Source organism: Etheostoma cragini, chromosome 1 (assembly GCF_013103735.1).
Source record: "Etheostoma cragini isolate CJK2018 chromosome 1, CSU_Ecrag_1.0, whole genome shotgun sequence".
NCBI lineage: Eukaryota > Metazoa > Chordata > Actinopteri > Perciformes > Percidae > Etheostoma > Etheostoma cragini.
The window spans coordinates 201,066-216,115 of NC_048407.1; the positions used below are offsets into that span (position 1 = coordinate 201,066).

At 40.9% G+C, this 15,050-nt stretch overlaps 1 protein-coding gene and 1 long non-coding RNA gene across 3 annotated transcripts in view; one reads left to right on the forward strand and one right to left on the reverse strand.

The window, feature by feature from the left end:
- LOC117945881 (aminopeptidase N-like) overlaps positions 1 to 11,934 on the forward strand; it is a 14,050-nt gene extending 2,116 nt beyond the window's left edge. The window contains exons 2-21 of one of the 2 annotated variants that reach the window (XM_034873614.1): positions 1,661 to 2,384; positions 2,544 to 2,686; positions 3,011 to 3,150; positions 3,352 to 3,478; positions 5,161 to 5,315; positions 5,801 to 5,914; positions 6,043 to 6,186; positions 6,647 to 6,712; positions 6,857 to 6,922; positions 7,010 to 7,185; positions 7,687 to 7,763; positions 7,894 to 8,027; positions 8,223 to 8,278; positions 8,357 to 8,504; positions 8,612 to 8,703; positions 8,882 to 8,992; positions 9,202 to 9,369; positions 10,051 to 10,191; positions 10,668 to 10,749; positions 10,865 to 11,934. In XM_034873614.1, coding sequence (XP_034729505.1) covers positions 1,780 to 2,384; positions 2,544 to 2,686; positions 3,011 to 3,150; positions 3,352 to 3,478; positions 5,161 to 5,315; positions 5,801 to 5,914; positions 6,043 to 6,186; positions 6,647 to 6,712; positions 6,857 to 6,922; positions 7,010 to 7,185; positions 7,687 to 7,763; positions 7,894 to 8,027; positions 8,223 to 8,278; positions 8,357 to 8,504; positions 8,612 to 8,703; positions 8,882 to 8,992; positions 9,202 to 9,369; positions 10,051 to 10,191; positions 10,668 to 10,749; positions 10,865 to 11,017 — 2,898 coding nt within the window. In that variant the 5' untranslated portion in view covers positions 1,661 to 1,779 and the 3' untranslated portion in view covers positions 11,018 to 11,934. The remainder of the gene's footprint in view (positions 1 to 1,660; positions 2,385 to 2,543; positions 2,687 to 3,010; positions 3,151 to 3,351; positions 3,479 to 5,160; positions 5,316 to 5,800; positions 5,915 to 6,042; positions 6,187 to 6,646; positions 6,713 to 6,856; positions 6,923 to 7,009; positions 7,186 to 7,686; positions 7,764 to 7,893; positions 8,028 to 8,222; positions 8,279 to 8,356; positions 8,505 to 8,611; positions 8,704 to 8,881; positions 8,993 to 9,201; positions 9,370 to 10,050; positions 10,192 to 10,667; positions 10,750 to 10,864) is intronic. The other variant, XM_034873620.1, reaches the window with a different exon arrangement.
- LOC117945980 overlaps positions 4,321 to 15,050 on the reverse strand; it is a 12,373-nt gene continuing 1,643 nt past the window's right edge. The window contains exons 2-3 of the long non-coding RNA XR_004656941.1: positions 13,457 to 13,461; positions 4,321 to 4,332 (exon numbers count right to left, since the gene is read on the reverse strand). This is a non-coding gene — a long non-coding RNA (uncharacterized LOC117945980). The remainder of the gene's footprint in view (positions 4,333 to 13,456; positions 13,462 to 15,050) is intronic.

Below are 15,050 nucleotides of genomic sequence, written 5' to 3' on the forward strand. Positions count from 1 at the left end.
ACTTAAGTGTGACAAACATGCAAAGGAACAGGAAATGAGGAAGGGGGCAAACACTTTTTCACACCACTGTATATAGGACCACAGCTGATCCCTGTGCACCTACACATAATGTAAGGAGACTTTAACATACATTAGAGCAGAAAGAAACTGCTGATCTCCCACTAAGGCCAGCAGAATTATGGCGCTGGTAAACTTTAGTGCAATTACCCAGAAATTATTAGATTGATTCATTCATTAGAAAGGTTAGGCTACAGTTGGCTAGTGGCCTTATGGAATGTAGTTTATGAGTTAGGACTAGGCTTCATAAAAATGTAAGACTGCTGGGAACATCAAATACTGTCACCATAGATAGATAGATAGATAGATAGATATTAGTAATAAATTATGCTTATTGATAACCCAATTAACCAGAGTCTGTTTTATAATGCCTCACTATGATCTTTGTTCTAATCAAATTGTCCTCGGCTGTACATTAGTTCCTACAGTCTGTTACCCCTGGACACTCTTAGTAATAATTAAAATAATCCAGATATTGTCACGGCTCTTGTCCACCCCGCTGGTTAATGTTCTATCAAAAACCAATGACACACAGAAGAGTGAATAACTAATTGAAATGGAAAATACTACTACATTGAACTATATTATGTAATATATTGTACATATACTTCCCAGACAAGGATGTCAGATCAGTATTTAAAAGTAATAGAACTTACAGTATTTTACAAACAATTTAGGATGCTTGCACAGCACAGCGGGGGTTAGAAAGATACCACGATGTCAAGTAAGTTCTTTATGGACGTTTTCAGTATTTAGAAATAAAGCAGCTTGTTGGTAACCAATATAAATACTGTTTAGAGGTGAATTTGTACACGTGACACTCATTTATTTAAACCATGCACAGCCTGTGGCAGACATACTGTATGTAACATTACACATGTTAAGGTGAGGAAAGACAGCGGCTATGGCAATGCTAATGCTAACGATCCTCCACAGGCAGATAGAAATCACCTGTTTGTGTCCAAAACCAGGAGTCAACCGCACGGGTTAAACGTAGGGATCGGCTGGTACTGGTTTGTCAAGGCCCATACCTATACCGATTATTATTAGTATTAGTTAGTGAAACTGATAACTGATATTTGGAACTGATATACATTTACAGTAAAATTGAAAATCTTTAAGTCAACATTAAAATTTTGGAATGTTATAAACTCCAAAAAGAAACTCTGTTTAAGTGCTTTAAGCAATTACTTAATGAAACGTTCAACACAATACACAGTAACGGATGGTCCGTGTAGTGGTGGGGACATTAAGTCAGACCGAAGCAGAGACAGCTGTAGCAGTTATTAATTATTAATTTCATCAGTTATCGGGCAAATAAAACGCCGACACAGATAATCTGCAAAAGGAAACACGGCCACAACCTTTCATTGGGTTTCAGTGCACGGAAGACTTTGTGATTTCGTGGATTCCAAAGTAATGTAAAGCAGTTGTGAATACATTTAGTACATTTTCTGGTGACAATGATGATTACTGAAAATGAATGACCGAAATGTAATAAATTCTTGGTATTAAATAAAACTAGCACACAGTTACAATGGTGAAGATGTGTAAAATGCAGACTAAATAACCAAGGGCTTCCCAATTTTCCATTTCTCCTTAGGTGTTGTGAAAATGTGTTTTTACCGTGTTAATGGCTCAACCATTAACTATTGACCTGCTGTGCTGCACAAACACAGACTGAGACCCCTCAGAGTTCTTCTCTGCTCTCCTGAATCGGACATGGGGAAAGTCTACTATGTCAGTAAAAATGTGGGCCTTGGGATGCTTGTACTGGCGACCATTGCTCTGGCTACAATCATAGCTTTGTCCGTTGCCTACGACAAGGAAAGGGCCAAGAATCGAGGCAAGCCTGAAAATGGGGCAGCAAACAGCACAAGCATGCCAACACCACTCACCACCTCCTCCACCCCGAAGGAGCCCTGGGACCACTACAGACTTCCAGACTCCCTTGTTCCTGTCTCCTACAATGTCACCCTGTGGCCCAGGCTGGAACCCGATGCAGACGGCATGTACCTCTTCACCGGGTATTCAGCGGTGATCTTCAGCTGTGTGAAGGAAACTGACCTCATCATCATCCACTCTAACAAGCTGAACCTTACCAACTTCGATGGGCACCATGCTAAGCTGAGTGGCCTGGGTGATGCCACTGCACCCAATATACAAAAGACCTGGCTTGTCGTGAAGACACATTATCTGGTTCTTCAGCTACGCAGCGCACTAGCTGTTGGAGCGTCTTATGTAATTTACACTGAATTTCAGGGGGAGCTGGCAGATGACCTGGAAGGCTTTTACAGGAGTGAATACACTGAGGATGGTGTGAAGAAGTAAGTCCTAACTTAGCAGGGCATTATGGTGCACCAGCATTGTGTTTTTGAGAGTAAGAGCTCATTTTCATGGTTACAATGTTCCTCTTGCTGGGACTTGGATGATTTTGGTTGTTGGATGTCTATTTTGTGTTAATGTTTAAGTGGAACATGTTGCAGAGTTGTCGCTACCTCGCAGATGCAAGCAACGTATGCCAGGAAAACCTTCCCTTGCTTTGACGAGCCAGCCATGAAAGCCGTCTTCAACGTCACCATCATCCACGACCGGGGCACCGTGGCTCTGTCTAACGGCAGGGGAATTGGTTGGTTTTTACTAACACAAACATTCAATCCTTTCGAAGTATTCTTACATTCTAATTTTTCTGTGGAAATCGGAAAAGCAAATTGTAAAACAAAATAAGAAAAGGACAACATATAGAAAAAAAGTATTGCAATACCACACAAATGGTGCTTAGTACAAGAAAAAACGTTTTTTCAGGGCAAGCGGCAGCAGAAGAGTGTTGTGTGTGACAGTTTAGATGTAGTGTAATTAAATACTAACTTGGAGAAATTATAAGATAATCATCAACTAGTTGTTTGTATTGCCAACAGAGTGTCAGAGTCTAACTCTTCTTCTCCCTGAACAGGCGCTGCAGACTCTGTTATTGACGGCGTGCCCCTCAGAGTGACCTCGTTTGAGCCCACAGAGAGAATGTCCACATATCTGCTGGCGTTTATTGTCAGTGACTTTGTTAACATTCAGTCAACCCAAAACAACAATTTGTTGGTAAGAAACGTTTGTTCCCTGTTTCTCTTTACATTACCAGTGTGGTCAGCAGAAACATTAATGTGGATCACAGACGAAAAGCAGTACAACCAACCACTAATGATGTAAGGGTCAGAGGTCACACCATCTAGATCATATTCCTATGATGACGGAACAAAAATCTTTTTATCCCTTATTGTGGACTAAGCAAATTCTTTCCAGATCCGAATCTGGGCTCGGAGAAAGGCCATAGAGGACAGACAGGGGGACTATGCTCTCAACGTTACAGGGCCGATCCTTCAGTTCTACGAGCACTACTACAATGCAACATATCCACTCTCCAAGTCAGGTAGGTAATTAAGTCTGCATCAACATGCTTAGGCAAGCATTTTCCTGTGAAGATAGAAGTATTAATCTCATTTCCTTTACCTCGATAAGCCCAGCATTCAATTCACTTGGAAGGAAAAACATTTTGTGCATTAGGTGCAAGCATGGCACATTTGCTGTTGGACATTTAAGCGGTGTTCAGAAGGACTTCCACTCAGGGGCCATTCCAGGAATTTTTAAGTGGGATGGCACAGAGGGGACCAATAATCAGTCATGGGGGCCCCGGGGATTTTATCAGAATGTAGCATAGAAAATCTGTTTAGAAATAAAGGAACTGTTGGAGAGGATAGAACCACACAATGTCCTTTTGTTAAATAAAACATCACATTCACTGTTAATTGCACTGAAATTGTGTATCTAAATATAGACATTTTCTATGGGCTCTTAAGGCAAACATTTGGATAGTCATCATGGCCACATTAATAGGTCATGTGACAAGAGCTGGGAAGATTTTCTTTCACAGAATCGTATACAATTAAAGTGCAATTCACATAAAATAAACTTTCCTCAAACTTCAACAAAGAAAACCTTGCTGTACACTGTTTTCCATATAACAGGAAACAGAACAAAAATAAAGTGCAATTTATTTCTTCCAGCAAAAAGTGCTCTGCAGTGAGTTTAATATGTCAGGGTTAGGGAGTCGACAGCCATGTTTGTGGCTCAGTGAGGCTGTACTTATGCACAGCAGTGCTTTGAGGTTAATAACATGCTATCATGCTAACAATGGCAATGTTAACATGCTGATGTGTAGTATGTATAATGTTTACCATGCTTTAGTTGATGAGTTGATTTAGTGTTTTAGCATGCTAATGTTTGCTAATTAGCACTACTCACCAAGTACAGCTGAGTGTGAAAGTTTTGCAGTATTTGGTCAAAAACCAAAGTAACAAGTTGACTTGATGAGGGCATGGACAATGAAGGTATTGCAAAGGTTATCCAGAGGGCAGCAGGACAATCCATCCAATAATTGTTGAGACTTTTTACTCACACCCGCAAATGCCAACCTCATTATGGCAGTAGAGGAAAAATCATGTGATCGCAAAAGTCTTTAGGATTGATCTTCTGGGGGTCATTCATTTCAATAAAATTTTATTTATAGAATCAACTCATAACAAGAGGGATCTGGAGACACTTTACAGTTAGTCTAGACCACATTCTAGACCACTTAATTTACAAGGACCCAACAACTCTAGTAGTTCCCTGCAGAGAAGCAACAGTGCGACAGTAGCAAAGAAAATCTCCCTTTCAGGGAGAAACCTGAGACAGACCCAGGGCTTTGGTAGGTGGAGGCTGGCGGCCGGTTGGGGTTGACCAAGATGTAGCCAAGCACCGCAGGACGATTAGCAGGATGTAGCAGGGCACCTCAGTGCGTAGCAGGATGTAGCAGAGCACCACAGGATGTGTAGCAGGATGTAGCCGAGCATCGCAGGAGGATTAGCAGGATGTAGCCGAGCACCGCAGGACGTGTAGCAGGATGTAACAGGGCACCGCAGAGTATAGCAGGATTTAGCAGAGCACTGCAGGACGATTAGCAGGATGTAATGATGCTGAATGTTTTTTTTATTGCTGTGTTCTATTCAAGAGGAAATGGGTCACCTTACAGTTTGCATTTCTGATTTCCTCTGATTTCCTTGTCCTCCCCAGATCAGATAGCTCTGCCTGACTTCAATGCTGGGGCAATGGAGAACTGGGGCCTGGTCACATACAGGGAGACGGCCCTGCTCTATGACCCCATCATGTCCTCCACTGGAAACAAAGAGAGAATTACGACGGTTATCGCCCACGAACTGGCTCACATGGTAGGCCATATTTATTTCTGACAAATTGCCACCATCACATCTGTTCCAGTTCTATTAATAAGGAGAATAAGAAGAATTAAAGTAAATTAAAATAGGAATTTCTAATCAGGACATTCATTTGGTGCAAACTCAATCTCAGCTCCAATCTTGTGAAGAACACAGTAATGTTATAAACATACATTTACTCTCAACCTCCCTTTGGAAAGGCATGAAGACAGATCATCACCTGGGGACATGTTAATAACCCTACTCGCCTGTATGTATTTAAAGCCCAGTGTGAGTGATGTGAAATTCTGTGGTTAGAAATTTTCTTAAACCCTGGATTATTCAGTTTTGGAGCTCAGCTTTAGTGTTGGCCAAAATCTTATATAACTGTCAGACAACAACAGTTTTCATGGGAACATCACCTTTGCTGAGAATGTACTGAAATTCTGAGGCCTTTACTGTGTCAGAACTCATTACTCTGGATGTGTTGTGTTTGTTAGTGGTTTGGCAACCTGGTGACTCTGCAGTGGTGGAATGACCTGTGGTTGAACGAGGGATTTGCGTCATATGTGGAGTACCTTGGAGCAGACTATGCTGAGCCCACCTGGAACATTGTAAGAGCCATGCTGGTGCCTTGAAAGAAAGAGAGCTGTGACAATAACATTTTATGGTTTGATCACATCCCACAACATATGATTGAGTCAGAAAGGCGGTCCAAACTCATTTCTCTAATTGGCTGCAGAAAGACCAGATCATACTGTCTGACGTGCACAAGGTGTTTGCTGTGGATGCCCTGGCCTCCTCCCACCCGCTGTCCCGTCGAGAAGAGGAGGTCAATACCCCTGCTCAGATCAGCGAGATGTTCAACACCATTTCTTACAGCAAGGTCTGCTCCTCTGACAGGATCTCATACAGACGTGCATAAAGTGTTCACAATGTTGCCCTTTCCCATATTTCTCAAAAGTATAATGTGGTAAATTCATGAATATATTTTTAAGATGAAAATACTCAAAATTAGGCAATACCTTACAACTTTGGCATAATTTCAAGCCAAATTTCCACTTTTGCTAACATAAATTCACTTTAATTCAGTTTTACCTGATTTATTCTCTCCTATTTAATCAAAGGAAGATACATTTAGCACAAACCAAAGAACCACTAAGTTCATGACTCCCAGTCCCAGTGTACCTCTTTGGTCTTGTTTCTTCCATTCATCCAGTCCTGAATCAGGAGCCATGTTGCCCCATTAGGGAATCATCTTGTTTTAACTCAATACAAAAAAATGTGCTATTATGAGAAGCTCAAAGCAGACACATTCTGGTGGTTTCTGTGTTTGTTGTTGTCAGGGAGCAGCGGTGCTCAGGATGCTGTCAGAGTTCCTCACTGAGCCTGTGTTTGCCAAAGGACTCAGTGTAAGTATTTACTCTGTTAACTATCATTTGTTGCTGCTTGGACTCTGACTGATGACACAGTGTTTTTTTAAACATGTAGCCTAATGCAGCTTTAACATCTTGGAAACCGCGAAGGCAATATGCTATACTGCTTTCTCTTCTCAGTCCTACCTGAACACATTCGCCTTCGGCAACACAGTGTACACAGACTTGTGGGACCATCTCCAGCAGGTCGGCCCAGTAAAAACATAATTTCACCTGCCGATGTTTCCTTGAGTGTGTTTCTTCTTGAAATCCTGATCTCTTGTTTGTTGTCAGGCAGTTGAAAACACACCAGGTATGCATATTCCTCACACCGTCCACAACATCATGAACCGCTGGACTCTTCAGATGGGCTTTCCAGTGGTCACCATTGACACCCGGACAGGAAGTATCACCCAGAAACACTTCCTGTTGGATCCAGACTCTGTACTGGACAGGCCCTCTCAATTCAAGTAGGAATAAGTTCTACCTAATCCTGCAAGTTCCACGTAGAAGATAAATAAAACGATTGCTTTAAGCAATAACCACCATCTACCCTAATAAAACAATAACAACTGGCTGAAGCACAAACAAAATAGCTTTATGTTTTAGAATCATAATATTGTAAATTCTGTACTGCTCAACAAAAGCTCTGCAAGCCTTAGACAATGCTAACATGGGAATGCTAACATGCTTATAATGACAATGCTAACGTGCCAAATACAAGGATATTAGCATTCTAACATTTTCCTGCTTATCACATTAAGTACAGCTGAGGTTGATGGGAATATTTTTAGCTTTGCATGTATGTGGTCATAAACCGAATTGATGGAAAAATGATTGACTTAATGTTGGTGATGTGATGAAAAGTAAAAGTCAGTAGATTACATGCTTTGGGGACCATGAACTTCTGTACCAAATGTTCATGACAAACCATCATTGTTCCACTTTTCTTTATCTGTGTGTCTGTGCAGTTACACATGGTTTGTCCCGATTAAATGGATGAAGACAGGTGTGGAGCAGCAACAACACTGGCTCCTTCAAAAGACAGGTACAGGGATTGTAACACCCACGGCTCTACTGTAGTCGATCTGCGTACAAGAGAAGAAAAGGCTTCCCACCAGATTAGTGAACTCAACCACTGGCGGTAACTAAGTATTATTTTTAATATTTTCCACCAGACGCCCACATTCAGATGAGAGTTTCAGGAGAGGACTGGGTGCTGGCCAACACCAATGTATCTGGGTACTTTAGGGTGAACTATGATCTTGACAACTGGGATCGTCTTCTCTCCCTCCTCAACACCAACCATCAGGTGAGTATGTTCCACGTGTGATGGTTGATGGTGATGGTTTATTAAATGAGGTTTCTGGAACTCCAGACCAAGACATTACGAAGAAAGAACCTTTAGCAGAAGTAGCGGCTGTTATGTGTTCTTTACCATGTGGACTTGGTTCCCTGTGTATGTCCATTTGAACATGTATGTGTTTATGCGGGTCGTCTCTTTCAGGCCTTATCAATCATCAACAGAGCACAGATCATAGATGACGCGTTCAACCTAGCAAGGTAAAGAACAAAAGACGTTTAAAGCACTAAATCACTTAAACATTTAATGTTTGAAAAGAATGTGTTCCCTTTGTGTAGAGCCAAAATGATCAATACAACATTGGCCCTGAGAACGACCAAATACCTGTCCAAGGAAAGAGACTACATCCCCTGGGAGTCGGCTCTGAGAAACCTCGACTACTACGTCCTCATGTTTGACCGCACTGAGGTCTACGGAGCTTTACTGGTTAGTACTACTTCACCACGAATACTAACACTGCTCATTCTGATACTAAAAGGAGAAGTGTAAGATAACCAGAAATAAAAACTACTGCTGATATATTTTTAATATAGTCATACCTCAAGAAACAAATCCAACCACTTTTTGAGTACTTCAAGACGGTTACAGCTAACTGGACCAAAGTACCAACAGGACACACTGACCAGTAAGCAGTCACATACCAGAAGATGTATTTTTTAAACGAAATGCAGGTGACTGAAGTAATTTCATTCAATGCAATATTTAGTTTTGATTGTTAGCTTTTTCACAAGCCTCCCACATATTGCGTATCGTTATACTATATTGCAGTTTTTCCCAGTTTTCTCTATCATCCCACTTCCCAGGTATAATCAGATCAATGCTATTGGAATGGCCTGCAGTATGGGTGTGGATGGGTGCAGGGAGCTGATTAGAAGCTGGTACAGACAGTGGATGGAAAGTCCACATTCCAACCCGTGAGTACAGTACAGTCGACGTCAGTTCCTTTGTGATTTAATGATTTCATATTTACACACATTTGCCTGTTTGTGCAGTCTGTGTTATTTGTCACAGACAGCCAAACGTTAGCTTTAGCAAGCTACCAATGTACACACCAACTGTAGGAGTGTGAGCAGAGAGTGTGTTTGGTATTCATCTACATTATGTTTGCCTTGATGTTGACCAGGATCCATCCCAACTTGAAAAGCACAGTTTACTGCAGTGCCTTAGCCTTTGGTGGGGTGGAGGAGTGGGACTTTGCCTGGAGAATGTTCAAGAACGCCACTCTGGCATCTGAAGCTTTCAGGCTCAGGTCAGCTATGGCCTGCACCAAAGCACCTTGGCTTTTAAATAGGTACGACATCCAAATGTGTGGGAGTATTCTAGGAGTTATGTGAATGAGACACTTGTCAATGCATGTGCTCTGCCAGTGTGAAACATTGTAACAGTTACATTCATTTAAGTGTAGCAGACCACTTTTTTCATGTGTTTTCTGTACTTTCAAAGACACAGACTTAAACAATGACCTAAAATTTAGTTCCAAAACACGTTATCCACCGTTTGACACAAGTTTCAGCCAGAGATTTCTGGGAATGAGAATGCTCATTTTTACTGAACAACATCTACTTTGGACACAAGTAACAGATGACAAGAGATGAACAAGGACACATGAAAACCACTGAGTTTTTATTTTTTGCAATTTGCTGAAGTGGCACAGAAAGAAAAGAATCATCAAACTGACTCAGTAGCATCAGTTTCACAGCAATACTTTATATACTGTGTGTGTATGTATGTATGCATGTATGTATGTGTATATATATATATTAAATACATATGTATATATATTAAAAAATATATGCATTTTCACCTTAATTGGTGCCACTAAGAGTGAATATTTGCTTTGCATTCCGCCTGAACGCACATTTAAAGCTCAATTGTCTTTACTCTTTTAGGATAGTGGATAACGTTAACAATGTGGATAATAACCGCGTCACCCTTTTCACATGTTTAAAATATTCGATGATCTAATGGCCAGGTATCTGGAGTACACCCTAGATCCAACTAAGATCCGCAAGCAAGACGCCACTTCGACCATCCAGTACATCGCCCGGAACGTTGTGGGGATGCCGCTGGCCTGGAACTTCATCAGAGACAGATGGAGCTACATTTTCCAGCAGTAAGAACTCACTCCTCACAGGTGGGGTTGTTGGAGAACAGTCAGCGCTCTCAAGGACTAAATTAAGGATAGGGAAATATTACAAATAATTATTATTCCAAATAATACAAAAAATCCACAGCAGCTCCTAACTGTGTGTGAGGGTAAACGTTAAAAATGTTGAGGAATTCTTGGTAGAAATGTAACTTCTCCAAATGCACAAGCATGTGAAGATTTTTAATAAAAGAAAGTGTTAGAAAGTTAAATATTATAACAGTCCTTGATAATGAAGCTAACCTAAGCATAAATGAGGTGCACATGTCCAAACACCAGCAGGCTTTACATCCTTTATTTGTTTACGGGGATATTTATCTGGTGTGACAACCTGTATGTTCAGTGAGGTCCACAACAGGATATACACGATTTTCATTCTGCTGGTCACCATCATTGTACAAGAACAACTTTAAAATGAACATCATCTTTCTTTTCTTTATTAGTTATGGAAGAGGATCTTTTTCCTTCTCCAATCTCGTCAACGGAATCACAAAGCGATTCTCCACAGAGTTTGAGTTACAGGAGGTAGGCAGCCACACTGAAATACACACTGCATTTCCTTGAGGGTATTTAGAGCAAAAATGAAGACACCATATTCAGAAATTCAGCTTTTCTTTCTTTGTTTTTCTCTCTCCTCCAGCTAAAGAAATTCAAAGAAGACAACCTCCATGTTGGTTTTGGCTCTGCCACCTTGGCCCTGGAGCAGGCCATAGAGAAGACCACAGCCAACATCAAATGGGTGACAGAGAACAAAGCCCACGTGCTCAAGTGGTTTACTGAAGAGTCCACATGAGAACACTTATACAGTCAAAATTACACACTCCAATTCTTTTGTTTTTTGCACTGTCAGGGATATGTAATGAATGACAATCACTATAATCATCAGGAACAACAAGTGGCCTTTTTCTTAGTGACAGTTGTGCAAAGACAACTGACACCATATGTGTCATGGTGGTCATCAACTTCAGCGCACAGGAGCGTGGGATGACCACATGTATCTCTATCTATCAGTGGTGTAGCTGTAAATAAAGGAGTTGATCTCTCCCCTCTCAGTAATTTTCAGGGCGACAACCACTGTGACAAATAATCATTTTACTCACACAGCATTTATTCTTGAAAAGATATACATTCATGTCTTTTCTTCATACTTTATATTATATGTCGCTGCTCACTATGATGTATTCAATGTATTTATATTATAAACATGAGACATTGAGCCACTTGAACACCAGAGCAGCTTCAGTGTTTGATTTGCATTGATTCTACAACTAAGTGTAACTGATTAGGAACCCAAATCATGATGGGATGTTAACTACTTACTGTAATTCAAATGGACTGTGTTATACAACTTTGTCAACTGTGGTTTATTAACATTTCCTGCAACTTTTTTCCATGTTAAGTGATGCTCAACAATGGATATCTTTACATTGAAAATCCATGTGCCATTCAGTGGTAGGAGACAAAGATTTGATTTTTGTTAGGCGTCTTGTTATCTGTTCTTAAATCTTGATGATTAGATCATAAATCATTGCACTAAATGATGTGCTTATTGTCTATGCAAAGACTCATGAGAAATCCTTCAGAAAGACCAGATGTTTGTGAGTATTTTTTGACAATACCAGGAGTTAATCACTGCTGTTCACAGTGGGTGTTTAACACTTTGTAACACAGATTGAAGGTGGTTTCTGAAAGGGATAAAAGGCTCCACGTAGGCCGGTTCTCCCTGTCTGTTTTTCTGTGTGTGGGAGTGTGTATGCCTACAGTCATTTGTTAGTCAGTGCTGTCTGTATTCTATCAAATACTGGAAATGGAATCTTACAGGAAACCGTACACTTCATACAGATGGGTAAGAAACCTTTCTCTGTACCGCCTGCTCTAAACAGAACTTGTGACAGTTCAAAGTGACAACATGAGCCGCCAAGCGGTTTTACAGACTTTTTATGACCACTATAAAGTTGAAAATAATAAAAGGATTAAACAGGCTTGCTGTCAAAGATAATCTACCTGTCACAGTGAGTACTGCACAGGTTGTGAAAACAGTTGTGTAAAGTGGATTTTGAGAAAAGGACCTAAGTGACGTCACCCGGGTATCTGGGTTCAGGCCTGAAGAATACACATTGTAAAGAGCCATTAATTATGAAAGATTTGTTTCATGTCACTTAGTTCTAATATGGAACATGAGGTCCAACAGAAGCTAAACATCTTGGAACATCAGTACGAAAAGTAAATCTTATTGTTCCAAAATAAGTTTGAATTCTTATCCTGCATTGCATCCGCTAGCATGGGACATATGGTACATGCTACAATCCGTACATAAAATAACATTTGTTATTAAGGGCCTCTGTAATGCTGTCTTTTCTAAAAAGAATGGTATTAGACCTTTAGCTCAATACTTCCTGTCCTACACTTTTCAATAATACTATACATACTAGGACACAGCTGTATTCTGAAGAAAATTACCAAACTGGATTCAACTTCAAAACAAGAGACAACACGTTTAGGACGGGACACAGGAGTCACTGACTGTATATTCTGGGTTTGATGATCCTGCTGCATTATTTGGACAGACTTTATTTGGATCTGCGGGGGAATTTGCAGACATGGTATGAATAGTTGTCCCCTCTGGCCACAAACTGAAGCTTTTCAGGACACTTTTTCAACTGACAGACCTGGTGCAGGACGCAGACTAAATACAAGGTAAGAAGAAATATGAAGGAATTCATTTAATTTCACGGCATCGGATTGCAATTTGGTGTTAAATGCTGTGTGTCGATATGTGGTGTGGTTCTTTCTTTTTTAGGTATTCAAACCAAAAAAACATACCTGTGTTAAAAAATGCAAGGGTCTTTGTTGGTGCCCTAAAGAGGGCCTTCATTCAGAACCCTTATGCATAGATAAAGTTCCTAGATTAGACAGGACTCTCTTATTTCAAGGACTTTTTACAGCTCAATGTTCTGGACATTCAGCTGTTTTCTGCAACCAGGAAATTAACTAGGATGGGTCGAACAGGAAGGCAGGGCACGAATAGCGAGCACTTTCCTCCTGTCTTCTACGTGGAGGGTTCCTTTGACGTTTGATTTGGGTGATAATTATACGTTTTCATTTCTGCTGTTATGAGAGTTGTTGCCACAACTTAAATGCAGCCAACGGATGCCAGGAAGACCTTCCCCTGCTTCGATGAGCCCGAATGAAAGCTGTCTTCTACATGACTCTCATTCACCCCCCGTGGGACGGTGGCTCTGTCCAACGCCGTGAACTACAGCAAGTTCTCCCAGTGTCTAGTGCAATATTTTACATGTGCAATGTTTCCTAGTAACCACAAACTTTAAATACTATAACGTATCTTACCTTAATTACATTTGATATGTCCAAATTGTTTATATTGTACCATATTCACACAATGAGCTTGTAATATGTCATTTCTACATGTCATTTTTTTGATTTGTACATTCGTGGGTCAATTTTCTGTGTGCGTGATATGACCTGCATAGTATAACCAAGGGGTTATTATCTGTCTGCAGACATACTTAGAGGAGTTCAAGTATAAGAACACAGTCTACACAGATCTCTGGAGGCACCTGCAAATGGTAAGATAGAACTATTATCATGACTGCTTGATTTCCATAAAATCAAAAGAGAGTGCTAAACTTATGAGGGCCTACTAGAAAATGCCTTCAACCCCTTAGATTAACCTCTTTGTAGCATCTATAAATTTATGTCTATGCAGTTGTCAAAGATTAGTTGGCCACTTGAGGGCAGTAACAAGCTGTAAACACAAAACGGGCTAACTTCCTAGCATACAGTTGTCTAATTAAACATCCAGTGGCAGACAAACATTAGCATTCAGTTGGGGTTTTGTTTCTATAAGCCAAAAAATGTAAGTCTAATATTATCTCTTATGTTAGCTCTGTTTTTGGTCTCCACCAATTTTGGACACAAATATGTGGTTCTCTACTATGCTGTCAACCATGCTAGTGGCTAACTTGTTCTCTTTTGGTATGAACAATTAGCTTAAGGTGGCTAATGTTAGCTATTGTTAGCAAACTTTATGTAGGTGTTTCTGTCAAATTGACATTACCAGTAATTTTCTGACTTTTCTACTCGTGCTACTGTACACTTGAGCTGTTAGCATTACACCGCATGTGTCACATGTGACCACATTGGTTGCTGTTCACCAAAAGATATGTAGGCTTGCATTAAACTTTTGTAGAATGAATGTTATTTGTTGCAGGGCTGCCAACTCTCACGCATTGGCCGTGAGACACACGCACATTTGACTGGTTTCACACGCACACACGCCACACTCCCGATTTCTCACGCTGAAGCGTCAACCCGGTCGGTCATATTTCTGAAAGATGAGTTTATCTGTATATCTACCTATTGAGCCACTCGTGATCGATTAGTTGTGCTTTCAGAGAATGTGGGGGGGTTCAAGAGCGCTCCCTGTCTGTGGAAGTTTTGAGTTGTCGCAAACTGAAAACATTTTTTTCATGAGCCATCCCAGGTGCATTTCCCCGGCTCCAGGTATGCGCTCTGAGTATCACAGACCGTCCGTCGCTTCGTGTCCACTCTCTCTGTAACAATAGAGGTGAGCAGCGCGGCTGGTGGACCCGCTCTGCTGGGGGCAGTGCCGCGTTGCATCCGTGTAGTCCTCCGATAATGCGCAGCGTAAGGCCTCCTCTAAACTTTGTCAGAGACCAGAGACCCAAATGGGCCTCAGTGTCTGTCAGACCGTCTGCATGAGATTCACCATATCAGCCGAGCAATAACATGCACAGCAGACTATATTACAACTCTCCAAATCTCGGACAACAGAGATGGGAGGA